General features: G+C 50.6%; 1 protein-coding gene across 6 annotated transcripts in view; it reads left to right on the forward strand.

The window, feature by feature from the left end:
* Positions 1-1,316: 1,316 nt before the first annotated feature.
* The window catches only part of HNF1B (HNF1 homeobox B), a 52,497-nt gene continuing 25,929 nt past the window's right edge, over positions 1,317-27,884 (forward strand). For 3 of the 6 annotated variants that reach the window (XM_082859988.1, XM_082859986.1, XM_082859987.1), the window contains exons 1-4: positions 1,317-1,678; positions 6,275-6,474; positions 11,138-11,402; positions 12,861-13,096. In XM_082859988.1, coding sequence (XP_082716114.1) covers positions 1,335-1,678; positions 6,275-6,474; positions 11,138-11,402; positions 12,861-13,096 — 1,045 coding nt within the window. In that variant the 5' untranslated portion in view covers positions 1,317-1,334. The remainder of the gene's footprint in view (positions 1,679-6,274; positions 6,475-11,137; positions 11,403-12,860; positions 13,097-27,884) is intronic. The other 3 variants (XM_082859991.1, XM_082859989.1, XM_082859990.1) reach the window with 1 other exon arrangement.

Consider the following 27,884-nt stretch of genomic DNA (forward strand, 5'->3'; position numbering starts at 1 on the left):
GAAAGGTTCCCGGCTTCCTTCCTGGGCCAGGCCGGCGTGGAAAAATACTTCTTTCCCCCGGCGGCTTAGTCCGCGCCTTCCCAACTTGGCGTGGGAGACGCCTGCCAGGGCCACCTTGACCTTGCCTCTGCAGAACACCGCCCCTGGCCCCGGGAACCGCTGTGTCCTGGAGCTGCGAATAAACCAGAAATCAGTGGGCCCAGAGAACGTGCAGCTCCAACTGTCCATCCAGCTGCAGGCCAAGCTTTGCTTTCACTGCCAGAAAGGAGGCCCAGCAATCCTAGTTTTGCCCCGAAAGCGGAGGCGCTTTGATAGTCCTGGTTTAAACCGGGGAACCCAGTGGCCCAGGCGTCCAGCTTTCCGCGGCTCGGCCAGGCTGGGTGCTGGTGCAGCCCCGCTGCTGGCTACTCCCTCTGGTCATAAATTAGTCGGTGCCTCCTCCCAAGTGTTCTCCGGACCTCCTTCCCGCTGGCCTACGCTCTCGGGCCGGCAGTTGTGCAAATCCAAACCGCTAGACCCAGCTGGTGAGGGCCTGGGGTCCGCAGAGCGGTAACTCAGGTAGAAGTAAATGGGACCACCGCCCCCGCAATCCACACTCACCCCACCTAATACGCCCCATTTCCCCCAGGTCTCCGCGTCCATTCCCCTGCGGTCAGTTTATCCTCCGCCCGCCTGGCCCTCCCGGCCCATCGCCTGCGTCGGTTGGGACGCGTCGGAGGGTCTCTGCTCTTCGCATCCTCCTCCATCTCCTTCTTCCAAGAGCGCCCCAGCTTCCTCCAGCTCTCACCTGAACCCCCGAAGCGCAGTTTCTTCTTCTCTCCGGACTAAAACCGGACCCGCAGCCAGTGGAAAAGTCCCGGAGCCTTCCACACTAGGCTGCAAGCTACTTGTTTAACAAGTCCAAAGGTCAGCTAAAGTTTGGCTGATAAACAGAACCAGGACAAGAATCTCTTCGGCCCCCTGGCGTGAGTACAATGGACCCTGGCAGCCCCGCTCCCGGCCCGGGTCTCTTGCTCTCCCCGTCTGCCCCTCACGCTCTCCCTCTCTCGGTTTTCCCCCCTCCCCACGACCATTTGCATCGGGCCGAAAGCCGGGCCCTCCCCGCTAATTTGCATATCTTATATGGCCTAATGGTGGCGATCATGGCAAGTTAGAAGTTTTCTGACTCCTCTCGGAGGAGACTCCGGACCCCGGGGAGTAACAGGTGTTTGGAGGCTGAAGGGTGGGGGGGTTCCTGGACTTGGGGTTCGCTTGTGAAACTCCCCTCCACCCTCCTCTCTCGCACCCACCCACCCCCTCACCCCCTCACCCCCTTCTTTTTCTGTCCTTGGAAAATGGTGTCCAAGCTCACGTCGCTCCAGCAAGAACTCCTGAGCGCCTTGCTGAGCTCCGGGGTCACCAAGGAGGTGCTGGTCCAGGCCTTGGAGGAGTTGCTGCCATCCCCGAGTTTCGGGGTGAAGCTGGAGACGCTGCCCCTGTCCCCTGGGAGCGGGGCCGAGCCGGACACCAAGCCGGTCTTCCATACTCTCACGAACGGCCACGCCAAGGGCCGTCTGTCCGGGGACGAGGGCTCCGAGGACGGGGACGACTATGACACCCCTCCCATCCTCAAGGAGCTGCAAGCCCTCAACACCGAGGAGGCGGCGGAGCAGCGGGCAGAGGTGGACCGGATGCTCAGGTAGGCGCGGACCGAGGTGCGGAGTGTGCGCCCGAGCCCCTTGAGCCCCCGGCCTTGTGCCTGAGCGACACTGCGCGCGACCGCTCTTGCCAAGCCTGGTTCCCACCAGAGAAGTCCCCCGGGGGGCGCTCCGCTTCTCTCCCAACACCTGGAACCCTCCAAGTCCCTCAACTGGACGGCCCGAGCCCCGAGGCTTCAGGAACGCCTGCCCAGGCCAGCGCCCGGGACCCGCGGGGCCCTCCCGGCCGGGCTGGGGCTCGGCCTGGGAGAACCCGAGCTGCGGGGCCCTTTGCCCGGAGGTTTGCCCACGCGGCGGAAGGTGCGAGTGGGCGCAGTGAAACCGCTGCGATTCCCAGGAGACCAGGCTCGGGCCCGCATCAGCCCCAGGCCAAGCCTTTCTCCGAGGTGCCAACTCCGCGGTCCGGGGAAACGCCGCCGGCCTGGGACACGGCGTCGTGCCGCTCTTGGCAGAGGGACAGGCGGCACCCGGGCCGGGATCTGGGGGGCGACTTATCTGGAGTGCGCTCCCATTTACAGCGCCCGTGCAAGACCCCAGGGCTATCCGGAATCCCCAAAGCCCGTTTAGATTCGCGAAAGGAAATGTTTGCACGTTGTCAGGTTAGGGTGGATCCTCAAGCGGCAAAAGAAACCACGTCACTAAGCAAGCGAGGGGAAAATGCGGCCAAGACCCCAGTTCGCAGCGGATTTGGTGGGAGAAAGGAGGGCGTTTCCGGATCTCGCCGCCGACACCCCGGCGTCCCTGGGGAATCCGAGCAGGCTGGCGGGAGGTCTATCTCCCGGCCCCGGGTCTTTTGCTAAAACTCCCCGAGCGGCCCAGGGCTTTGACAGCTGGTTACTAATTATCCAAGGAGCCGAGCGGTCCCCTTAGACCTCACGTCGCTCCCGGTCACTCTGCTTTAGGACCAAGCCCCTCGCTTGGCCTCGGACCCTTCAGAGCCGCGGTCCCTAGACAGGGCCAGGACCAAAGTCGCGCCAGGGACTCGGGCAGCCTCGGTCACCCGTCCGCAGTGACAGTTTGGGATGGGATATGACCTTGCATTTGAATTTGCTACCTGGGGACCCAGCGGCTTACTCTCTAGCAAAACAGTCAGGGGAATTTCTAGATTTTTTTTACTTCCGGAAATTATGTTGCTACAGTTCTGAGGTTTGAGGTTCTTCCCTCGCGGTTTCGCCCGTGGCGGCGGTTTCTCCCCAGCCGGGGTTAGGGTGCAGGAAGGTGAGAGGGGTCTGAAGAGGAGCGGCTGGGGCGCCAGGGCGGCCCGGAGGTTGACCCGGGCCCGGCGGACCGACCGATCTCCCGCCGCCCACCGGCGGGCCCACCCCCACCCCGGCCCCGGTACCTAGGCCCATCTGCCTGGCCGCAGGCGCCCGCCTTCCAGCTGGGATTTGGAAGGACGTGGGAAGCCCGAGGCGACCTGGGGCGCCCCTCGGCACCCAGCCCCACGCCGGTCTGGACGCGGCAGAGATGTAATATAAACTGCAGCACGTGGAGTTCGGGTGTTATTAATTTATTTCTATAAATCATCAACAGAAAGATACACAAAAAGTCGTGATTAGGTTGAACGGAGAGGCGGGTTATTCATTGGTGAAGTTGTAAACGCGGCGGCTTCGAGGGGGAAGGAAAGCAGAACGCGGACGCGGGGCCGCTCGCTGCTGCCCGAGCACACGCACCGCGCTGCCGGGCCCTCCCAGCCGAGCCCCCGCGCCGCCCGGAGACCCGGCGCCAGACCCGGGCTGCCCCAGGGCCGCCGACGCCGCAGGCCCGGCGGGCAGAGAGCCAGGCCCGGCCCGGAGCCCTGGACCTCAGCGCTCTTCGCTGAGCAGAGCCCCCGGCTCCAGGGGGCGGGGAGCGAGACTAGGGGGCCCGAGACCCCCGCTGAGGCGGGGGAACGCAGGACAGACCCCAAGGTTTCGCTCCCTTTCCCCAGCGGTTGCTGCCTTCCCTCCCCCAACTTCGGGAGTGGCCAGACTTGATTAAAGTAATTTTTCAAGAAATCGCTAGCGATCCCCAGGTCACTGCACAGTCGGCTGCTGACCGCCAGACGCACGCACTCCCTTTTTGGCCCACCTCTCTCCCCTAAGGCGGAAAGAAAAGAACGGGGCAAGTCACTCTGGGGAGCGCCCGGCCGCTCTTTCCATCTCCTGGAAGAGAAAGGCGAGAAAAGCAGGCCGGGGGCTGCGCGCTGCCGGGTCCCCGGCCCCAGCTCTAGGCTGGCGCGCGGTGGAAAGTTGGAAAGTTGGTTGCTCCCAAGAGGCCGGGCTTGAGGCTTCTTAAAGAAGAATCACAGCGATCTGAGACGGGGTCCAGGACCTCTCTGCTTGTGGGCGGCCGAGGCATTGTTTGGAAAGGAGCGTGCTGGGCTGGCCAGGCGGGCGCCGAGGTCGGGCGCTTGACACCTGCGTCCTGAGCACAATGCCCGGGCGCGCTTCTCCCGTTTTGTGTGTTTATCGGGGTTGGGAACCCCTGATCACGGGCTGTATTTTCAAATTTCAAAACGTAACCGACTCTCGGGGCTCTATCCGGTGAATGCATGAGAATTCTGTGGTCAGTGCTGTAAAGGTGTAACTACGCCATCTTATCCCCAACTCTGGTCCTTCAATGCGTGCTGAAAGATTTGCTATGGTTTATAAGGTCTTACTGGTTTGGTTTTTTTTTTTAAACCTTCCCAATTGTTAAACTAATTCACTCTTAACAACGGAATCATTCGCTTTTAGAACATTACACAATTTCAGTTAGGTTTCTTAGACACACGAAATAAATACAAGTAAAAAAATATTAAGCAAAACTAAAAAAGTCAAAGAATCTGTCGAAGCAGCATTAACTTTTAAAATCCAAATACTTTTTCTAACTTTTGAAGCTATTGTTTGTATCCGTTGAAGGTGTTTTTCTACCCTGAAAATATCTGTGGAAATATTCACCAGAAATAAGATTTTAAATGAGCTCTGATGTTTACACGGGTATGTGCAAAATGTTACATTACTTTCCTCTTACTCAAGGTGAATTCTCCATGCTTGAAACTGGGACGCAGTTCCTCATTTTTTGTTCCTGTTGTTAGTTCATTATTTTGTGTTACATGGAAGTACCTTTATAAATACTTGAGAAATATATTAAGCTATATGTAATTAATCTTTTGTTTGTATTTCTCAAAACATGTCTATCAAAGCCTGTGTTTTCATAAATTTAATATTAAAGGCTTGCTAAAATGATCACAATTTTTCAAATGCTTACAAAAATCTCAGTTTAATTACTGGATTTTTAAAACTTCATTACACAAACATAACTTTAGTTGACATGTTATAGATACCATTTAGAAATAAATCGGTTATTTCATTTGCAACACTGTAAACGTTGCTTTTCAGCATTGTGTTTTATTACCTCTGAAACTACTTTTTCCCTTCACTTTTTTTCATGTTCTGTCAGGCTATTATATACATCAACATACAGTAAAGGGATGCTGGGTTTTTTTTAAGTTAAATATGTAGCTGCATTAAACAAATACTATATGTGGATGTATAGTTTCTTGAATATTTTTGTTCTATACTGTGCACTGTTTTCTTAATTTCTGTTTTCAATTATATCTCTCACTTTTAAGTCACCTATTCAATAAGCAAGAAAAGATATTGGCAAAGTTGAAAACATTTGGAATCAATTCAAAGGCACTAATACAGTGTTCTAAAGAAGCTTTTTGCACTACCTGTGTTTATGAGAAATGTAAGCTCTTATCCCAAGCTTAAAATTTATGAGAAAGATTAACTTCCAGACACTCTTACCCTGTCAGAGGAGAAATGTAAGAATACAGGAAAACATGGCATTTGGAATCATTCATATCTTATTCAGAAATTGAAATTATTCTCCCTCCTTTTGGGCTTATTTGAGAGGCGGGGCTGTGAAGATTTTTTTTTTTTTTTTTTAACTTTACTGGCCTCACCTCAGTGCAGTGATTCTTCAGCCCCAGGGAGGAACATCATTTCTTAAAACTTTTCTGAAACTCTGAAAACTGTTTAACATTTGGCTAAGAAGTCCTCCTTGCTTCTCAGGAGGTGGACACAAAAATTTTACTCCTGTTTTAGAAGACAAGAAACGGAGACACCCATTCTGAAGGAAAATAATGGGGGGGCAGTCCAGGTGAATTTAGAGATTCTGCCCTCTGTCATTGTCGGATCAGCCAGCCCAGCCCCAAGCTAATGGCACCTGCACTGTCCAGTGGGCCTCTTGCCTTTGTTTAAGTCTCTCACATTCCAGAAAAGTGAAGGAAAGCAAGATAAAGCAGGAACTTCTCTTTCTGCTTCCCCAGAGACAGTGCTGGGGTGCTTTCCCATTCCTGAAGCAGGGAAATCATCTTTCTCTTTGCCCTCCTAATCTCAGATGAAAGGGATGGAGTACACTATATAGGAGCTTTCATCTCCTCTTTTGTTTAGGTTCTATTTTGGCCTCTCCCCAGGATGTAACTGGGACAGGAGGAGAAACAGGGGAAGGTCAGAGTTTTCCACAGAGTTTAGGTAAAACCTCTAGAAAGAGGGTATTTCTCCCCGACCTCTTCTACCAGCATCCTAACCATCTGCTTATCTGTCTAGCGAGGACCCTTGGAGGGCTGCCAAAATGATCAAGGGCTACATGCAGCAACATAACATCCCCCAGAGGGAGGTGGTCGATGTCACCGGCCTGAACCAGTCACACCTCTCCCAGCATCTCAACAAGGGCACCCCTATGAAGACCCAGAAGCGCGCCGCCCTGTACACCTGGTACGTCCGAAAGCAACGGGAGATCCTCCGACGTAAGTGCTTTCATCCTGCCTCTGCCTCAACCAGGAGTGACCTTTGCCCTAACTCTGACCCCTGTGGAATGCCTCAGTTTCCTCTTCATCAACAAGGTCTGCGTAGCGCTTGGCAAATATAAGGAAGCTGGCATGTGGATTTGGCCTTCAGCGCTGCTGTACAATGGGTCGACTTATATCATTTTCTTCTCCCACGATCCCCTAGTACCCAGCCAGTTGCTTTGACAAGCCCTTCAGTGTGTGCAGTGCACCTTGAATATTTTGGTCCCTGCTTCCAACATCTTTCTCTTTGAAAGCGAGTAGGTAACAGTGGAGTATCGTCCCCAAAGTAAGCCAAGCATCTCCCCTTGATACCTGACCATGGGTCAGTTTCCAAGGAAGACATTTAGTAGCAAGCAATAACATTGATCACTATTATCGTTATTTTCCTCCTCTCTGAAAAGAGTATAAAAATTAGAAGGCATTTGTATATATAGATATATTCAGAACCCGATCCTGTTATTTGGGGGGGTTGGGTAGGGGGGTGCAACTGAGTTCTGAAGCAACTTAAAATGCTTGCTCACATTTACCAAAATCGGTGGAGTTTTGAGACCCCCCAGCCGGTGAGCCTATCGGAAGGAGGAAGAAGTTGCTTCTGGCTAAAGCAGGACACACTAAAAGCATCTGCATTTGCAACTCTGACCCATGAATTCTTGTCATTCCCATTGTCATTCCCCAATTTCCTTTTGGTCCCAAGATTTCTTCTACCCAATAACACAAAGATTTTTGTTTTGAAGTCTAGGGAAGTTTGAACTGCCTTTCAATGATAAGAGTATCAGTGACCTACTGTTTTTACTTTAGGAAGGTATACTTTTACATTACACTTTGATTATTTCGATCCAGCCCTTTTTCTAGGAAAAATTTATATGAGCTTTCACTCCTCCCACACACTATCCTCTGGGCGGTGGGCTTCTCTGTCAAGTTATGAGTTTCTACCACTTTCTGGGCTGGGTTTTTCCCCTCTCACTGGAGGCCTACTTTTTAAAATCACTCTTGTTTTCTGTCACACACTGACCTGAAGTGATTGTTTCAGTATTTATTGTCTCAATGTCTGTGGGCTGGAAAGGACTTCAAGGTGGAGGGAAAGGGTTTAAGGGTTCATCTCTTATTGTCGTGGTTTGCTCTTTTGTTGGAAGCATTAGATGGGTAGGTTAGAAGAAGCAAAGTGAGAGCTCTTTGCTACTGAGGGGAAGAGGCCCCTTTTAAACTCTGGGGTGATCCACCATCCATGGTGACTAGGTCTTTAAGAATTTGTGTGTCTGACATGAAGCAACTCCCTGTAATTCCTGGAAAGCCTAAGAAAAATTTTTCAGGAGCCATAGTCTCCAAAGGCCAGAGAACCCTTGGGACACGGCCTCCCTCCAATACAAGCCTCAGGCAGCATCTCCAGTTTGAGCTTCCTCTCTGCGTGCCATGGGATTTCCCTCAGAAAGGAGGAGGACAGCCGGAAGCTTCTAAAGAGACAAAAGTCCCCAAAAGTTTCTCAAGATGCTTGAGAATGACATTTTGCAAAAATGTATGACAGTCTCTGCAAAGGATTTTAAAATTATTATTATTGTTTTAAAGTCCCATGAGACATAAAGCTTACGAAGCATCCCTTCATTCTGTAAATATTATATGAGCACCTATGAGGTGCCAAGCACTTGCTGGGCTGTGAGATACACACGTCCTTTTCTCCAGGGATTTACAAGCTAATGAGGGAGATGAGATGTTTGAAAAAATAATGACAGCTGCTTTCTAAGAGTTGTTATAAAAGTATACACAAGGGGCAGCAGAGGAATTGCTAAATTGCCTAGAGACATCACGGAGGGCTTCCTAGAGGAGGCGACATTTCAACCAATTCTTAAAGGATGAATATAAGACATGCACGCATGGGATAAAATATAGGACGTGAGATGAATAAAAGAGGGACACAAGTGAACGTCGCAAGTGGTGAGAGTGGGGAAGATAAAAAAAGATGACACGTGGTAAATTTTCTTGAGAAACTAAAAATAATAAATGGTAATATTCATGAACCCATCTATGCAGATAGAATCTCCTTGTCCAGGCTGGCTCCTGAGCCTGTAAAGAGGTTGCCAAAGCCAACTGCTTCAAGTTAATTTTTATGGGCAATGAACATTTTCTGTGCCCCTCCCCCAGTTAATCTGGAAGGAAGTGGGGGAGAGTTGGTGGTGGATGGAGGACATGGGGGAGTCTAGTTCTTCAAAACAGGCAGCCAGCAGCCAGAGGCAGCCCCCACAGCGTGGGCAACTGCGGGCATGTCTCGCACCCACCACAGGCAGAACTTCAGGAGTCAGTTCAGTTACCTCCACCCGAGGCCGATTGGAAGGTTTTGTGGGTGTGTTGTTTGGGTTTTGTTTCAAGCGAGAGGTGACGCATATGGTGCATCCCCATGCATATGCATGTGATGCAATGGTTATGAGTTTAGCGCCTACAGGTTGGGTTCACGTCCTGGCTCCCACCCCAAGCCCATGAAACTTTAACTGGTCTGAACCTTAATTTCTTCATCTGTAAAATGGGGATAACAATACTTCTTGCACAGAGAGGTGTGAGAATTAGATGAAGGGATACATTTGGAGGATTTTGTATAATACCTCACTGTAGAAATGGTTCAGTAAATGTTCCCTGTGACGACATCTGTTCACATCCAATGAGGAACCTCATACTGATCCTGGGCCCTTGGGATCACCCATACTGGCTTTGGCTGTTATTCATGGTAACTCCACAGGGCCACAGGGAGGAGAGGAGTCACTGAGACAGACACCCACTGAGCAGGGGACTTCCTTCTCCCACTAGGATCCTCCCCACAGTCACTGTACTTAGATGGCTGCTATGAAGACCAAATAATACAGGACGTGTAAAAGCACTTTGAAAAGTGTAACTTCCGTAGGAACTTGGGTGATCGTCATTATCATCGCCGTTATCCTGACTAGGGGCAGATGTTCTAAAAGACTATTTAGTGCCTGTAGGTCTTCACCCAGTCCCATTCCACAGGCGGGAAAGCTGAGGGACCAGGAATTAAGGAACTTGGTTGGGGCCCTACATTATTTCATTGAGTCAGTAACTTCCTGCCAGTAAATTTGACAGAGACATTCTCAGGTATCTAAAGGGACTGTTGGGAACCAGTGAAAACAGAGCCCTAAGTGGCCTGAGAATCATCCAAAGTGGGCGGGGCCCAAATCAAAGGTCCCAGTGACACGTTCAGTCCATCTACCTGGGAGACAGCTCGTTAACTTGGCCGATCGGCAACTGGTTAAACAAAGGCCAACACCACCTGCGTCTGGGGTACAGGCTTGTTAGGGGCCCACTGCTCCTTGTGATGGACCAAAATGGAAGTGGATCCTTAGATGGTAGTGAGTTTCGCATTGCTGGAGGTGGATGGGCTGGAAGGCCACGTGGTAGGGTGTTGTGGACGGGATTCAAGCACTAAGTAGTGGCCTGACTTTGGACCTTGAGGATTTTCTGAGACCTGTGGGGATGACTCCAGGAAACAAGAAAGAAAAACATCAAGGTCCAGAACCCAGGGACCAGGAGTTAGGAGATGAATCTGTTACGTGTCCTTGTTCAGCAGGGTCCTTGGCCTCTATGCTTGTTCATCTGTAAAATGGAATTAATCACCCTGATGAACCCTTTTTCACGCACATGTGAGGAAGAGGACAACGAGGCTGCCTCTTCCATGAGTAAATATCAAATCTCATTGCAACCATAAAGGCTAGGAAATCACCACCAGGCGAACTGCCGTCTTCCATTCATTCATTCAACCAAAATATATTGAGGGTCACAGTGTGCCTGGGTCCTGGGAATTGGACTGACAAGGGGCATCATGCCATCTATATTTACCTTTCTCCAACTCATTAAATGCCACTCCCAGGAAGGTCCTGTGTTTGCTATCCTGCATTTCCCATCTTTCAAATGTGAGGGCAGGTCTGTAAGACCTTTCCCTCTTGGGCTGTTTCCCTCCTAAATGGACCCCTGGACACACACACACACACACACACACACACACACACACACACACCATTGCCTCCGAAATGATCTGAGCTCTAAAGAGCTTCTTCTCTTTCCAACACAAAGGTCCAGTTATATTTATTTCAAAGCAGTAGTCAAAAGATTTGGGGTTTGGGGTTTTTCAAAGAGCATAACATTATAATGTTGATCCCTAGGAATTATGAGGAGAGCGGTGGGGGGAGCTATTTTCAGCCTCTAAACACTTTGTCTAAGTGCAGATTGTACTTTTGAGCATTTTTTCCCCTAGACCTGAGACTTGATGGAGTTCAGCTCCTTGACATCAAAACACAAGAGTTCAGGATTCAGAGTGTTGCTTCATGTCTGAGAGCCAGTGAGCCAATGAAATAATAATAATAATAAATTGTCCCGCAAACAATGGTCGGCCACGTTTGAGCTCCTCCAGAGAAAGGAAAGGGGTGGCTTTGGTGGGGCCATCAGAAGTGGGCAGTGGGGGGCCTGAGCCGAGCCTACCCCCTGCGCCCCCATCCGCAGTAACAGCAGATCCCAAAGCTCAGGGGAGAGGAATAAAGGTGTTTGTTTCCGTTGGTCTATCTGTCTGTGTGTCTGCTGAGTGAAGGCTACAGACCCTATCAAATCTACTCCTTTCTCTTTTCAGAATTCAACCAGACAGTCCAGAGTTCTGGAAATTTGACAGACAAAAGCAGTCAGGATCAGCTGCTGTTTCTCTTTCCAGAGTTCAGTCAACAGAGCCAGGGGCCTGGGCAGTCCGATGACGCCTGCTCTGAGCCCACCAACAAGAAGATGCGTCGCAACCGGTTCAAATGGGGGCCCGCATCCCAGCAAATCTTGTACCAGGCCTACGACCGGCAAAAGAACCCCAGCAAGGAAGAGAGGGAGGCCTTAGTGGAGGAGTGCAACAGGTAACACCACCAGAAGCTCACCCGAGCAGGCAGGCAAGCACATGGACCCGAGCTCCATCCCCTCAGTCCTGGAATGTTGAGACATTAGTTATCCAGATAAGGGGCCAAGTCACGGTTTCCCAAAGTATGTTCCACAGAACCCTCATTTCAAGCCATTAATAAATCAGTTTGAGAAGCATCATTCTGCATACTTCCTCTTAGGGAGTTACGACATACATTAATATTTTAAAGGCTGCTCTGAGAAGTCCTGCAGTCAAGAAACCCACTTCACTTTGCTGAATTGGTTGTTAACCATGGGAGGTCTCTCTGTGGTATACCCCTATGAACTATATTATCCCAGAGAATGCTGGAGAATGCTGGTCTAAAATATAATGCCAATGAAGGGAGAATCATGTGTTTGACCTCCCTTACAGACCAGGGAAAAGCTATCCCTTAGCCACAGACTGGCTTTGGCCTTGACCAAATGTTACACACATTGGTTCAAAGGAAACTTAGCAGGAGAGCAAGAATTACTCAGATCTTCCCTCCACTCTGCCCACACTGATCAGAGTCCTTTGTGTAGAGTTCATTTGTTCTTAATGACATGGAATTTTAAAGAAAACTATTAGAAATCCTCAAGATATCTTTTTGCTTCATTCCTGCCCCATCCGCCCTGACTCCAACCTTGACTTTTAAAAAATCTGCTCTTTGCTCTGGTTAAGACCTCTCTCTGGGCTGGACTGGCTCTGGCAGTGGGAGGATACAGCCAGGGAGGTCAGGCTGGGGAGTGGGGAGGCGAAACGATCCGCCCATACATGTCACAGTGTCCTCAGCTGTGCTCTGGCCCCCTGCTGATGAGAAGGACCCCCCAGTATCCACTGGTGTCTAAGAATCTCTCTCACGCCTGGCACTGGGGTTTCATCAGCAGTTGATAAAACTAGAGACCAGCCGTCTTTTGCGTGGCTTCATTTATACCTCACCTAGCCTGCCCCTTGGAGGGGGTTCTGCTGTGTGAATAAGGAATCTCGCTTCCCTGGTACCTGTGTGGGATGTCCAAACCCCAGAAGACCAGAAGTCGTTTCAGGGTGCTTTGGAAGGGCTTAGGCAGAGCCGGGAGCTTGCCTTTTGTAGGGTGGGAAGAATAACCACATCAGGAGGAGTCAGGAGGCCCACCTGGACCTTCTCCCTGAGCTGCCTGCCCCACGGCTTCCTCTCTTTTTCGGGAGCCACACCAGAGGCTGCACCCCTGACTCCCGGGGCAGCGAGCCTGCTCCATACCTGTGTTCCGCCCCACTCCTGCCGTCTCATCAGATAGCTACACAGGCTGGCCTTTTCTCAGGACAGGCTTTCCCCCACTCTATCCGTGGCCTCTTCGCCCTCCTTGCCAAGGCCCCCTGTGATTGTGCGTCTGGGGCAAGACGCCGGCGGGCCGGCCCCGGGCCGCCCTTGCTCACCACCTCCCCTCCCTCCCGTTCTCAGGGCGGAATGTTTGCAGCGGGGTGTCTCCCCCTCCAAGGCCCACGGCCTGGGCTCCAACCTGGTCACTGAGGTCCGCGTCTACAACTGGTTCGCAAACCGCAGGAAGGAGGAGGCATTCCGGCAGAAGCTGGCCATGGACGCCTACAGCTCCAGCCAGACGCACGGCCTGAACCCGCTGCTCTCCCACGGCTCCCCGCCCCACCAGCCCAGCACCTCCCCTCCCAACAAGCTGCCAGGTAAGCCGGGCCCCAACGCCTCGGCGACCAGACCCTCCGGCTTCTCCCCACGGCTCTCAGGGTGTCTCAGAGGAGGCAGTGCTTTTGGATGGTCCTAGGGCTGGCCTCCTCCTGCTGCTGGAATATTCTCGTGAGAAGAGCGTGTGGCTCTAGTTGGGTTTGCTCTAACTCCTCGCTCGGCCTCCTGGGAGCCCTCCGCCCGCCTCGTTCTGCTGCAGGCTCCTCTCTCCTGCCCTTGCGGCTGCTGACTCAGCGGGTCAGGGCCGCCACCGGATGAGACGGAGCAGGCTGCCTCGCGGGTGTGCCCGGTCCACGCCGCAGGCAGAGGGGTCGCCCCTCCGCCTCATCCAGGTGCACCCCCAGGGCTCTGTGCAGCTGCAGCGGGAGGAGCCCAGGGCCCTCTGGGGAAGGGCCACTCTGCTTGCTGGCGTCTGTGCTCCGCCAGAGCTAGGGCGGGGCGGGTCACTTGGAATCTTGGCGGTGATGAGTTGGCCAAAATTGGTTGAGTACCTGTGTGTGCTGCCGTGTGCCAGGCCCCCGGCCGGGATTAGGTGCCTCTGCTCTGGGCTGTGGGCTTGTCAGGATGGAATCCTACACCTTCCTGGTGGGAAAGCACCCCCCTAGGCTGAGGGCTGCCTCGGGCATAGGCTGGGGATGGGATGAGTACGTCTTCCCCTGGGGCTTCGTCCTCCCAGGAAAGCCGGCTTCCCGGAGTGGATGTGTTTACTGAGGTCAGTTTGGTGCCTGTGTAGACAGACTGCGGCACAGCCTGCTGCCTGCTCTGGGGAAGGGTTTGCAGAAGGAGAGCCGAGCACCATTTCTAACTCGGGGGACGGCTCTGAAACTGCTCATCCCCTCCCCTGCTGGTTGCCCTTCTGATGGGAGAGGCCTGAGACCTGGGCGCTGACCTAAGTGCTGGGGGCACAGGCTCAGAGCCAGCAGCTGGGCCGTCTCCAAGCATCTGTTCCACACTGCACCCCATCCGCCCAGCATGACTCCTTCAAGTGTCTCTGGGAGCCTGCTACTGTCCAGCGCGAAGCCTGGGGGGCCAGGGAGGGGAGCTTCTCTGGGTCCCGTTGCCACGGAAGGGGAGGGCTCAGCCACACAAGAAGAAAGTTGGGGTCACTCTTGAGAGGGAGACAAACCTCCAGATGAACACTGGCCTGACACTGGCAAAGTAACTACCCCTGTGCAGTAGTAATCCCTGGATCTGGAGCGGGGAGCTCCCGGGGGGCGTGGCTGGGGTTAGGGGCGTTACTGAGAAGACAATGGCTATTGTGCTGGGACCTGTGATCTCCACACCAAAGTCAGGGAGCCTGCAAGCCAAACAAAGGCCCGGCAGCTTTCTGACAAGCTGGGGTTGTGGTGAGGTCACCAGGCGGTTGTTGGCTTAGGCATTCTGTATGGTGACAGGAGACCCAGAGAGGCGGGGCTGGAGGGGCTGGAGCAGGTACTAGGGACAGGGCAGGGGTCGGGCGGGAAACACGGCCCTGAGACACCACCGAGCCCTCTGAGGAGGCGTATCCCACTGGAAGTGGATTCTCTAGGGTCCCTGGAAGTCGCAACCTTTTTATAAATCAGTGAATATTAGAACCGGGAGGAACTTGGAAGAAGGAAACTGAGGCCCAGAAAGAGGTAGTGACTTTGCAGAGTTCCACAGGGCGACGGTAGCAAAACAAGGGCTAGAACCCAGGCCTGCCGATTCCCACCCTGTACTTTCCCGCAGCACAGACAGGCGCTGAGTCTGGGCACCACGTTGGTGATGAGTAAGACACGCACGTGTCTCTGCCCCTGGGGGCTTATGGTCTAGTTGGGAAGACCTCCTGCTGGCGTAGAGTCCCTAGAACTGGCTGGGGATCAAGGTTATCTTTGGGGAGTTTGTGCGTCTTTCTAGCTATTTATGGAGCAATAATTATGGGCCACTGTGTATTTTCAGTGGCTACCTTCCCTTCTCCCTTAATTTTCATTCAGGGTTCATCAAAATAGTCCAGGGACTGATTCTCTGGACTTAGTTGTGAATCCTGATTCTAACCTGGTTCTAATTCCCATAACTGCAGTGTGGTCAATTCACGTAACTTCTCTGAGTCTGAGTTTCCTGTCTGTAAAATGGAGATATAGTACCTACCTCATAGGGGCCATGTGAGAATTAAATGAGAGAGTGTGTAAACACCGTCTTTCCCCATAAACCATAACTACTATTATCATTATTATTATCACAGAAGGCTAAACAAGCGGCGGTGGAAAGAGTGACGGGCAGTAGAAATCTATTTCCTTTTCAATTTCATACACGGGCGTTGTTCCTAAGAGGCAGTGAGGTGTGTTCTGGGGCTGGGGTGCAAATGCCGGGATCAGGCCCTGGCCCCCTTGCAGACTGCTGGTGGAGGCAGCACATGGGTTGTGACAGGCTCCTAGGGAGTGCACCCAGGGCCAGCCTGACGGCAGGGAAGGTTTGATCTGAACTTCTCACGATATATTTCCCATCACGGTCCCTACAACCAAGGTATGGTCTCTAACCAAGCCCCAAACCTACCTGGATGCAGAAAAGGGCTCTGCGGTGGCCGAGGAGAAACCAACAACCTGAGTCAGCACTAGCAGCCCCTAAGGCTGAGCTGGGGAGATGAGGTCCCCACCCCCTCCCCGCTTTCCCCTCCAAACACCAGTCTCTGAGCCAGGAGGACAGGAGGCACCTTTGAGACAAATCTTTCCCTTGACCCCTCTTCCTGGAGAGGAGAGCATCCCTTCTGTACCTGAGCCCCTTCCCTCCCGGCCACGCTTACGGTGCTGTGGCCCACTTGCCCACGGTGACCACAGTGTGACCCTGGTCCTGGAATGTCCAGCACAATAGGAGTGGCAGAAGGAGCCCTTTGCCTCTGTCAGCAGAGGCTGATTGGTTACAAGGTGCCCTACAAACACACGGTCAGCAGAATCAGCTGTTTCCAGCGTCGCCCCTCCCGCCTTTACAATCACACGCCAGCATGCAGCCCCGGGTTGTCATGGCTTTGTCTTCCTCATGCATGCTTAATTGACAATTAAGTTGAGTCTTTGAACCAGCCTGGCTGCCTCTGATGGGGCTTCATCTTTCCAGTGAGTGTCACAGGGGCACCCTTTGTTTGCTCTTCTTGGGGGCCTGGAGTTACTGTAGCAGGCTGCGGGCAGCCATTTATCTTCAGCCAGGAAGGCCTTTATCTGTACCCCCCATCCCAGCTCTCGCCAGCAGGAGCTGTCCCTGGTTATAGGCCCTGTGACAGCCTATTCTGAGGCCATTGAGCAGGCCCGGAGTGATGGCCCCGACCTCCATTCTGGAGCGGAATCAAGAGAAAGGCCCCCCAAAGGTCAGAGAGCAGGGCTGTGGCCAGGAAGCAGACTGGTTGGAGACTGGTGCCTGTATTGATCAGCCCGAGGAGGAGGAAGTTGGCGTGGGATGGAAGCTGGGCTAGCCTTGGCCCAAGCCCTGGGATCGGCTGCACGATCTGCGGTGGCCTTGCGTACTGCCCCCTTTGCTCCAGTCTGTGGCAAACTCGCCTGGTCGCCTCCAGCAAACTCACCTGGCCGCCTTGCGACAGCAAGAGAGGGGCAGAGGTCTTCATCAGCCTTCATTCACCCCACACCTAATGTCCTCCCTCTTGTATCATCTTTCGAGAAGGAGATAGAGGCTCATTCTCCTAGTAAGAAAGTGAGGCCCAGAGGCGAGAACAAGCCCCACCAGGGTAACCTTTGGATGTCCTGAGCCACGCAGCCTCTTTACCCAAGTAGAGGAGACGTTTATTTCTGTGGCTGCTTTCTCCTCACTCCCTTCAGATTCTACTCCTGCCTCTCCAAGCCCAGGGGCTGCGATTGCCCCCATGGTCAGATCAGAGCTTGAGGACCTGAGAATCCAGCCTCCTGCCTCCCCCCGAGCCCCTCTTACATCTCCTCCTAACTTGCCTGCAGAAATCAAATCCTGGGTCTTAGACAAACCAGACTCTGGGCCAGGATATCATGTGGTCGCTGTGGTTTTCCCTGACACTGAAACCTGCAGAACCCAAGGAAATCTCAAAAGTGCCCAGTGGCGGGGTCGTGAGTAAATCTGAACAATGAGAACAGCTAGTGCTGATCGAGCGCTTCCTGGGTACCAGGCCCTGGGCTGAGTACATGCGTCATCTTATTTAATCCTCACAACTTTGTAGGGTAGACACCATCCATAACCTTACCCCTTATTTTACAATCAAGGAAGGTGAGATATTTCGTATGTCAGTAATTTGCCCAAGTTCATATAGTTTGTAAGTGGCAGGGACAGGTTTTGAGCTGTTACACACTGACTTTCACTTTGCTTTATGCAGATGCCAAGGACTTTCAGGCATGGAAATCAACACACACACACACACACACACACACACACACACACACACACACACAATCCTCCCACAGTTCCTTCTTCTCCTATATTCTTACTGTTCCCCTCTGAATGACAAAGGGGCTTTGCGAGGTGGGTTAAGGGTGGGGTCTCCCAGTCTGGCTAGTTTGCTGCTTCCGCCTCCCTCTCAGCCTCCCCCCACCCCGCCACCAACTGTTGCCCCTGACCAAGGTGGATTCTGTGCCCTGCCCAGGGAAGAAATCAAAGCCCCCTCTTTCACAACTCCATCCCCATCTGGGTGGGGATTTGAACTGCCCTTGCAGTCGGCACCGTCTGGGGCACTAAATGCCTTAACAACTTAATGGGGCTTCTGAGACAGTGCAGGCACCTCAGCTCACCTCTGGAGCCCCGCCCACTCCCTGGGCAGCAGACGAGTGGAGGGGGTTTATGAGGGCAGTTGTAAAAATATTCATCTCCGCAGCAAAGATCCCCACAGTAAATAAGCCCCATTGTCCCTAAGTAGTAGGTTCTTTGAGTTCAGAAGAGAAACAGATCCTGCCTTGAGTCATCTGCTATTGTAGAAAACACATTTATACTGATGTGGAGTTCCGTGGCGGCCACGGCTCCAATGTTCTCCTTGTAGGGCCTTTATCTGACTGCCATTTTATCTGTTGAATTCGAAGGTCATTTTATCTTGCGGGTACCACCCCATCGGCTGCCACTAGATTGGGCAAGACAATCAGGATACTAATGAGCTTAAGAGGCCCAGCCTTCAGAGCATTCTGCTGGCAGCCTCCCCCTGATAGCGGACCAACCCTGGTCTGCATACAAAGAACCCCGGCTGCCCGGGCTGGTGGGACTCCAGCCTCCTCACAAAGGGGCCAAGGAGATACCGGTGTTCTATCACTGAAGGCAGCCCTACCTGCGTGCCTAATCCCCCTGAAGGACCCTTAGAGAATTCAAGGACTCCTTGATGCCTCCTGTCCGATCCGAGGAGGAAGGAAGCTGCCCGCAAGCACATTGCCCCAGCCCGCAAGTTATGGGAGAAGTGTCCTTGGAGTCTGTTTGTTGAAGGTTTGATGGAAACTGACAAGAACTGGGAGAGAATTAAGCAGAGGGAGAGAGGCAGAGAGCTATGCAAGGGTCTATGAAGCTAACTGCTGGCCGGGAAGCCACAAGATCAAACACAAACGGGGAGAGGGGAAAAAAATATGTATATATGAAACATAAAAATAAATATATATGAAACATATACATATATGAAACCTAGCCCCAAAATAAAGTCAAATACATTCAATCCTGGTTATCATCCTAGCTGTGCATAAGAACTGTAGTACAGGGGATGGCAAACTTTCTGTAAAGAGCAAGATAGTGACTATTTTAGGCTTTTCAGGCCATACTGTCTCAGTCGCAGCTACTCAGCTCTGCCTTTGGAGAACACACCAGCCATGGACCGTATGTGAACGAATGCACGTGGCTGTCTTCTAGTAAACTTCATTGATGGGGATTGAAATTTGAATTTCCTATGATTTTTGCATATCACAAAATATTCTTTTTTTATTTTTAAAAACTATTTAAAAATGTGAAAACCATTCTGAGCTCGTGGGTCATACAAAAACAGGCTGCTTGGCCTGCAGCTCACAGTTTGCTGACCCGTGCTCTAGGACAACGGTTCCTAAATCTCGCCACGTCTTAGAATCAACTGGGAGACTTCCAAAAATCCCAGTGCCTGGGCTGTACCATAGACGCCTGACCGTCAACAATACCGACATTTAATATATGCTAAAGATACTCTGGAGAAATGCTGTTATAAATCCAAGTGGGCGTAGCGACAAAGTCATGGGTATGGAGGTCGACATGAATCCCAACCTCAGCTTGGCCACTGATCAGCTGTGTGACTCTGGACTCTGAGCCTCAGTTTCTCAGTGCATAAAATGGAGACACCCGCTCATGCAGATGTGGGAAGGATTAAATGAGATAACATATGCAAAGCACCCCAGATGTGGCAGGCTCTCATAAATGGTACCTATTACCATACCTTGCGGAGCCCAGTGGTTTGGGTTTCTTTTTCCTCTTTCCCTCTGTTCCTCTTATAGGTTTATTTCAACCTCAATTTTGAGACAATTTGAGTAGGTCTACTAGATACTCATCTTGGTGTTTGCAGTAGACTCAGGCTGGCTTCTTGTAGTAACTTAGTCTCAGGCAGGCTCTCATGCTTCCAGGAAGGACGGCTCTGTGACATCCAGAAGGCATTTACAAGTGCCATGTCCAGCGCCACAGGCTTTCAGTGCAAAGACACTAAACAGTGAGAGAAAGCTGGGAGGAACCGTGGATGGTGGAGGGGATGGCAGGTCATGACCGTGTAGCAAGGTCAGGTACGTAAGATGACCCTGAATTTCCTGTACCTAATAAGGCATTTCTCTCCTTTAATGAAAGGAGGTGTGAGTACCCCTGCTCGTCGGTAGTTAGCCCTGGGAACCTGCCACTTAGAGAAGGTATGGTACTTTCCTGGTGGAGGCCAAATCTGAGAAGCTTCATGACCTTTGTTCTTGGAAGGAAGCTCCCCCAAACTTCACGCAAAAGAGCAGGAAGAAGGGGTGGGGTAGACACGATTCCCGCAGTGAACGCAGGAAACCTCAGATGCTCCTGAGGGCTGATTTTCTGGAAGCGACATTCCTGTACCTGAGAGCAGGCATCTGCTTAAGATACCTCCCCAGTACCCTCTGTTCTGGCTTCAGCAGCCCCGTCCAAAGCACACCTGTGTGAGTTCAGCCACGGAGGAGCTGACCAGCGAGGCTCAGTCTCTCTAGTGCTCTCAGGAAGTCAAGACATTTCTCAGGACGTGTATACTGCATGTCCCTCCCAAGCTGGAGACACACCATGCATGCAGACGATCTTGAGCATTTAATGACTTTCCCAAGGGAAATCCACATCCCCCAGGCGAGCTGGTCACAGGCAGTCCATTGCCAGGACCGCACTCAGATGGGTGTGTCTGGGTAGCAAGGTGTAGCACCCCAAGCAGGCTTGGGCTTGAATTGTGGTTCTGTCCCTGTCTGGCAGTGTGGCCTCAAACAAGTTACTTAGCCTCTTTGAGCCTCAGTTCCTTCATCCATAAAGTAGGGATCGTAATTCCTATCTCCTTCAGACTACGGAGGGTCTTAAAGGTGGTAAAGTGCACCCGGTGCCCCACACAGTGCCTGACCCAGAAGGGGTTACTAGGTTGACTCAGGAACCCTCAGGGCGTCCAGAGAGAGGAAGAGCTTTGGTTCTCCCTGGGTTCTTGACAGGGCTGTGGTTTGCAGTTTCACCCTGGAAGAGTTACCCTTTTTATGAACCCTGCTTTTCATTTGAGACATCAGGATCAGTGAAACCCAAGTATTGACAAGATCTGCGGTTCTCAGGTCTCCTTCCCAGGCCACATGTAAGGCATCTGGGGAGTTTATTAAAAGTACCCATGTCTCCCCCATCCACACCTTTTAGAATCAGGATTTGGAACAAGGGGTCAGGCATGGGAAGTTTCAACAAACTCCCTAAGAGATGTGGATATACAATCAGGGCTGGACATCATAGGCTAGATGAGAGAAGGCTAGAGTCTCAAGGGGTTGGCGACAGTCGTGAGGGTCCCCTGCTGAAGTAGAAGAGATGAGGCAGCTGGGCTGAGGGCCCCAGACTCGGATCCAGGAGCCCTGAGGCACTGAGGGGCAGGGGTGACCTTGGGCAAATCACTTAATTTCTCCGGGCGTCTGGCAAATGAGACCTTTCAGCTCTGGCCTTTCAGCTCTGACAGGTTATTATTTGGACACTGGGGCCCAGGGCTCTGCTGTTTGAAGTAGCAGAGGGAGCTTTGCCATTGTGATACTTTATTGTTAAGCTCATCATCTGTCTCTCTCCCTCCTGGTCTCCCTCACTCCCTCACTTCTTCCCCATTTCAGGAACTGTGTGCCTTCCACCTTTATTAGGGACCATTAGAGCTTTACAGCACCAGCAGATTGGGTGGGGCCAGTCACAATAAACAGATTTAAAATGGGTATAAACGAGGCACCTATAACTGCTGGAGGTTAACACTTTCGGGGCCTTTGAGTGGCAGCCTGACTGCCCAGGCCTGCCCACCACAGGGTGCCTCTCTCCAGTCGGCACCTGTTGGATCAGTCTGGCAACGAAGTCCAGTGAGTCCTTGCTCAGCAAGGATGGGAAACCTCTCAACAGCATCTCCCATTTGGAGAACATCAGTTTGCATGGTGAGCACAAAATAGGTGCTTAATTTATCTCAAGGTGTCTTACGGAAGGAAACAGAAATGAGCCTTCTCCTCCGTCGTCTTGAGAATCCCACTGCCAGGTAGAGCATAGGGTTTGCATCCCTACCTGTCAAAGACAGAGAAAAAAAACCAAGAAAGTCTTATTCTCACCATGAAAAAGGTAGTCCCTGAAGTCTCTACAAATCCAGCTCCCTATGACTTTTTTTTTTTTTGGCTTTTTTCACCACTGAGTCTCTAGCCCAAAGCCCTGTACCTGGCACGTGGTAGACCTTTCATACATTTGTGGAATGACAACCTCTCTTGTAGAGGGCTTCCTGTCCAAAAGCTTCATGCATAAATCCCCTGCTTTATAAGTGTGTTATTCACTTTCAAGCTGAGCATGGAATTCGTTTCATTCTACATAACGTATGTGCATATTATTATGTAAAGCATATTCTCCCCTTTCTAGAAACAAGTCATTCAGTTCCACCTCCCTGAATACTGCTTAACTAAAGTATACAGTTCACCAAAAAGTCCCTCAGCGTTAAATGCTACCAGGAGGTTTTCAAGGAACATGTTATTATTTTTTCTGCCTTGTGTTCTACTCATTTAGCTTCTCCTTGTTTAGTGTATTAGCTGAGTTTAGATTATCGTTCAGTTCAGTTCTACTAGATTACTTCCTTTTTTAGAAAAAGTTTTTATTGGAGTATGGTTGATTTACAATGTTGTGTTAGTTTCAGGTGTACAGCAAAGTGAGTCAGTTATATATACACATATATCCACTCTTTTTAGATTCTTTTCCTATATAGGCCATTATGGAGTATTGAGTAGAGTTCCCTGTGCTATACAGTAGGTCCTTATTAGTTATCTATTCTATATAGTACTGTGTATATGTCAATCCCAATCTCCCAATTTATCCCTCCTCTCCCTCCCTTACCCCCTGGTGACCATAAGTTTGTCTTCTACCTAAGTTTTGTCTCTTATCTGTTTTGTAGATAAGTTCATTTGTACCCTTTCTTTAGATTCCACACCTAAGTGATATCATATGATATTTGTCCTTCTCTGTCTGCCTTACTTCACTCTAGATTACTTCCTTTTATAATCTCTTACCAGCATCCCTTGGGCAAGCAAAGAGCAAGAATTACTCTTCCTGAGTTTCTATTGAGCAACTGAGAACTAGAAAAGGGATTGGACTTATTGCAAATCAGTCATTTGGAGAAACGGGAAGGAAACTCCCCAGCTCTGGGCTGCCACCAGGTCTCTGGGGGGACCCCTAAGCACGTTACTGGTGCTCCTGGTCAATGGAAGCCAGTGGTCATCCACCTTCCAAGGTATCAGTGCCCAACACCTGCTGCTCCCTGCGGCCAGCATCCCTAAGCCTGCCGGGTGATCAGTGGCTATCTGTCATGCTGATGGTGATGATGATGATGATAATGATGCTGGAGCTGCCCTCCACGACGGTGATGAAGAGGCTGAGGTGTGGCCGGGCAAGCGCCCGTAATGAGCTCTGACACTTGCCGGAACTCCAAGGATCTTCTCCCCGGGTACCACTTCCCAGTAGGGTCCTGCTGATGAATAGGTCGCAGTGGAAAACCTCTCTCTTCTAAGGCAATTTTATTAGCCCTTCAGTCACAATACAGATGTCTGTTTATGGGACCTCACTTTTATGTGGACACCCAGTGGCTCAGTCTGCTGATGACTTTATGGCCTCCCCCGTTCCCCAGACCCACTAGGAGCGTCGTCATTCTCCTCGTCAGCCAGGCCTAGGGGCCTTTGTTGCAGCCGCATTCCCCCTGCCTGCAAAGGCAGCCCCTCAGAAAAGACACCCCAGGAGCCAGACGGTGGCAGGGCTGTGTCTGCCTGCACAGACTTTCAGCCTAACGATGTCCATCATTAACCCTTCTTAGTTTCACCCTAGATTCCTTTGGAGAAAGGCGTTTGAGTTACTCAGGTTGCCACAGTAAATCCCCAGCAATTGATCCTACTGACCCCCAAATAAACCCAAGGGGCCTAAAACTGGGTTCTGACACGGCAAGTCTAAATTTGGGGCTCCCACCAGCAGCCCAAACCCTTTAGAAATGGTCAGCCCATCAGGACCCTAGGTAACAGGTATGTTCTTAGGCCTCAAGATGTAGGGAATGGGTAGGTCCTTGCAGGCATCCCACGGGCCCTTTGCACTCTGGATAAAGCACTGTCCAAGGTGTCCGGTGTGGAAAGGAAGAGCTGCGACGTCATACTTACTCCTCAGCACCCCCACCTCGTACCTTCCAACATGAAGTTGCTGAAATGCATCCATGCTATCTCTTCATTTTGATTAGATGTTAATCTCTCTTTCCCCTCTCTCCGTCTCTGCTACTCCTCCTTAAAAATACCTGCCTCCCGTCAACCTCAGAAAACCCGGGGGATCAGCGAATAAATTATACCATTGTCACTTCTCCACTGCTCAGTCAGAGTTGAAGTGCAGGCCATTCATTCATTCATTCATCACATGCTCTTATCGAGGGGGCAGAGCATAGTCTGTACAAGGTGCTGAGGAAGGAGATCATGGAGAAGACAGATGAGGTCCTGCCCTCACTGGGCTTACATTCCAGTGAGAGATGCCGCCAAGAAAACAAATGAAATCATTTCAAACTATTAGTGCATCACGATGGGAGGCTCAGGATATGTGGAGTCAATGCAGGGCTATCGGGGAAGAGCGAGAGGGGCCAGCTTCGGGATACTACTGCTTCGCTGGGAGACGCTTAGCAAGAGATGGTGGAAATGACTTCTTCCTCTCTGAACCTCAGTGTTCCACTCTGTCAAATGGGCATCTGGGACACGTTGAGAAGCAGACTGTGTAAAACACTTACAGAGGTGAGGCCCTCTCAGGTACTCGAGGGTTGGCTGGGTTTCTTTCACGTGTAGCAGCATCTCCCGGATGAAGTGTTCATCGCAAACCCTCTCTTGTTTGCCTGCAGAAACCAGCTCTCTGCTAAGGAGCAGGCATGGTAGCCGAGATGGGCTTAGCGGGAAGGACAGGCAGCCCTTTCTACCTCCCCACGTGTGCCATTTTTTCAGGTGCACATTCATTTCTGTTCTCAGCCGAGATGCTTTTGATGGAAGCCTTTGTCTTTTCTTGGTTACATTTGCTTTGATTTTTATAAGAAAACCAGTTTGTGGGCTTCCCTCAAGTATCACTCAACTTTCACTCCTTGAGTTCAAGAGTGTTTACCGTCCCCGCAGGCCTGTCTGTGTTTCTCCTCTTATGAATTGGGCTCCTAACTAAGCCACCTCGGGTAGAAAGAGATCTGGAATTGAAACCAGCCCCATGTTTAAACTGCTTTCATCTTGCTTCAGATTTTTCCTCCCAGACTTTCAGATTTTTAATCTCCTCAACTCTTGGCAAACATTCATCTTTATCCTCAGAGAGAAGGAAATATTAATAAGAACCGGCAATAGTCCTGTGTGACCAATGAGGAAACTGAGGCAGCAGTGCCAGCTTATTTGAAAGCTTTCATTTTTGGAGTTCCCAGTTTCACGCTGGGGGAATTGTTCACATTCTTTTATCCTAAATGAGTATCTTAAGAAGTTCACTAGACTGAATCACATGCGTCTCTGCCTCTCTCCTCAAGAAAGTGACTCGTTTTGGGGAAAAGGGGGAGTGGGTTTATAAGGATGCAGTGCTGGACCCATCAAGACTGGCCTAATTCCTCCTGGTGCCCCTACCCCCAAACCTCTGTTTTGGCTTCATAAGAAAGACAGCTCTGTCTACTTATAATTGATGGACACGGTTGTTTCCTTTTTGGAAGAGCTTTCTCCTCTGCACTCTCCCTCCTGCCTGATTTTAAATTCCCAGTTTCCAGACCCAACAGTGCTGGGCTGCACTCTGCGTGAGGTTAGGAACACAGGGGAAGAATGTGTGTGACAGAGCCCTGGCCGGTTGAGTAATGTTTACTCTGTTGGTGGCTGGGACGCTCACTCGAGCTGGCAGCGGTCCACCAGCCAGAGGAACATTCCTGCATTATCAGGGATGGGAGATTGGCTTTGAAATGTCAAGAGTGAAAGGCAGCCCACCAGATTCTGGGTGCAGCTCACAGACCCCAGTGAAAGGGACCCCCAGGCTTCAGGCTCAAAGGCCACGTGAGGTCAAGCTGAGCCTCCCACTGCCCAGGAGACCCCCACCTCCCTCTTTGCTTCTTTCTAAAAGAGCAATTCTGGTCATGCTTTCTGGGCTGACGCTGCTGTTCTGTTTGCCCAGCATTTTCTTTCTCAGGAGAACCCAGTGCTTCTCTAACCTTATTTTATTCATTCATTATTCTGGCTTCCGAGGAAGGGAGATCTGTATGCCCATTTTACAGATAAAAATGCCAAGGCCCAGAAGTTGACTGGCCCAGAATCATCAGAGAGTCAAAGCAGAGAGATGAGAGAGTATGAATTTAAAGTGGCTGGACACTGGTGCCCAGTTGATTTCTGGAGTTGTGGAATTGGGGTCTCAGCTGGTTGTTTGTTTTTTTTTTAGCCGCACCACATGGCTTGCGGGATCTTAGCTCACCAACCAGGGAATGAACCTGGGCCACGGCAGTGAAAGCACCAAGTCCTAACCACTGGACCGCCAGGGAACTCCCTCAGCTGTTTTTTTTAAACCATTTTTTAAAATTGAAGTGTAGTTAATTTACAATGTTGTGTTAGTTTCAGGTGTACAGCAAAGTGATTCGGTTATACATATATATTCTTTTTCAGATTCTTTTCCCTTATAAGTTATTACAAAATATTGAGTATAGTTCCCTGTGCTATACAATAGGTCCTTGTTGTTTATCTCTTTTATATATAGTAGTGTGTATTTTTTTAAAAATATTTATTTATTTATTTGGCTGCACCGGGTCTCAGATGCGGCACATGGGATCTTCATTGCCTCGTGCGGGATTTTTAGTTGCGGCACGCGAACTCTTAGTTGCGGCATGTGGGATCTAGTTCCCTGACCAGGGATCCAACCCGGGCCCCCTGCATTGGAAATGTGGAGTCTTAGCCACTGGACCACCAGGGAAGTCCCATAATAGTGTGTATATGTTAATCCCAAACTCCTAAACTGATTTTTGAAGCTCGTAGAGAGCCGGATTAGATATCCAAGGCTCTATGGGGTAGTCCAAGCCCCTGAAGCACAGGTTTATGAAAAGTTTCTGTAGTTAATTACACCCTGGACAGCTCCTCTCTGGGATCCTCCTGGGAGGCAGTTGCTTCCACCTTTGAACACATGGGCAAAGTCAGTCCTATAGAACCCAACATACCCATCATAAAAACCACCGTGCTTTGCAAGGTCACACAATAAAAACCACAGGGCTTATGGGAAAAAAATGGGGTTAAGGGCACAAGACTCAAAAGCTTTGTCGTTGACACCTTTTAAAAAAGATAAGAATCTAATAAAAACATTAGCAGAGTTTTACACCTGTTAAATGCCTAAGAAATACATAAACACTGTACAACAATAAATATGGCTCTTTACCTTGAAAAAGGCCTAAAGTTTGCCCATTGAAGTGAGCATCGGAAGGGCTGCAGCTGGTGAGTTATTGTGAGGTGGGGGACGGATGTGGCTTACAGTACATGCAGTGAACTAATGGTAGCTGGTAGATGTTTGAAGAGTGTGAGAGAGAGAGAGTGTGTGTGTGTGTGTGTGTGTGTGTGTGTGTGTGTGTGTGTGTGTGCATTTAGTGTATTCCTATGTGAATGGATAAACAAGTTCCTACTGTATAGCACAGGGAACTATATTCAATATCCTGGGATAAACCATAATGGAAAAGAATATAAAGAAGAATGTATATATGTGTATAAATGAACCACTTTGCTGTACAGCAGAAACTAACACAATGCTGTAAATCAACTATACTTCAATTTTTTAAAAAACAAAAAAACAAACAAACAAAAAAGCAATTGTAGTTATTCCTATGTGGCTCCATTCAGCTGGGTGCAGATTTCTGAATCCCTCAAATATGAAATTCATGTTGTACTCAAGTTATTCCCTAATATATCAATAGAATTGGAACCAATCCACACTGTTAATACCAATATGACCGCAGAACTGACTGTATTTTCTCCTTCTGCCAGAAGGGATGCTCCCTTGTTCTCTGGGGCAAGGATCCTCAAAGCACCTGAGGGCTTATTCCCTCATTCAATGAATATTCACACATCAGCCCCTCTGCTAGGCTCTGAGGATGCGCTAATGAGTAAAAAGCCATCTCTTTAAGAG

This window comes from Leucopleurus acutus (assembly GCF_964270905.1).
Source record: "Leucopleurus acutus genome assembly, chromosome: 19".
Classification (NCBI taxonomy): domain Eukaryota; kingdom Metazoa; phylum Chordata; class Mammalia; order Artiodactyla; family Delphinidae; genus Leucopleurus; species Leucopleurus acutus.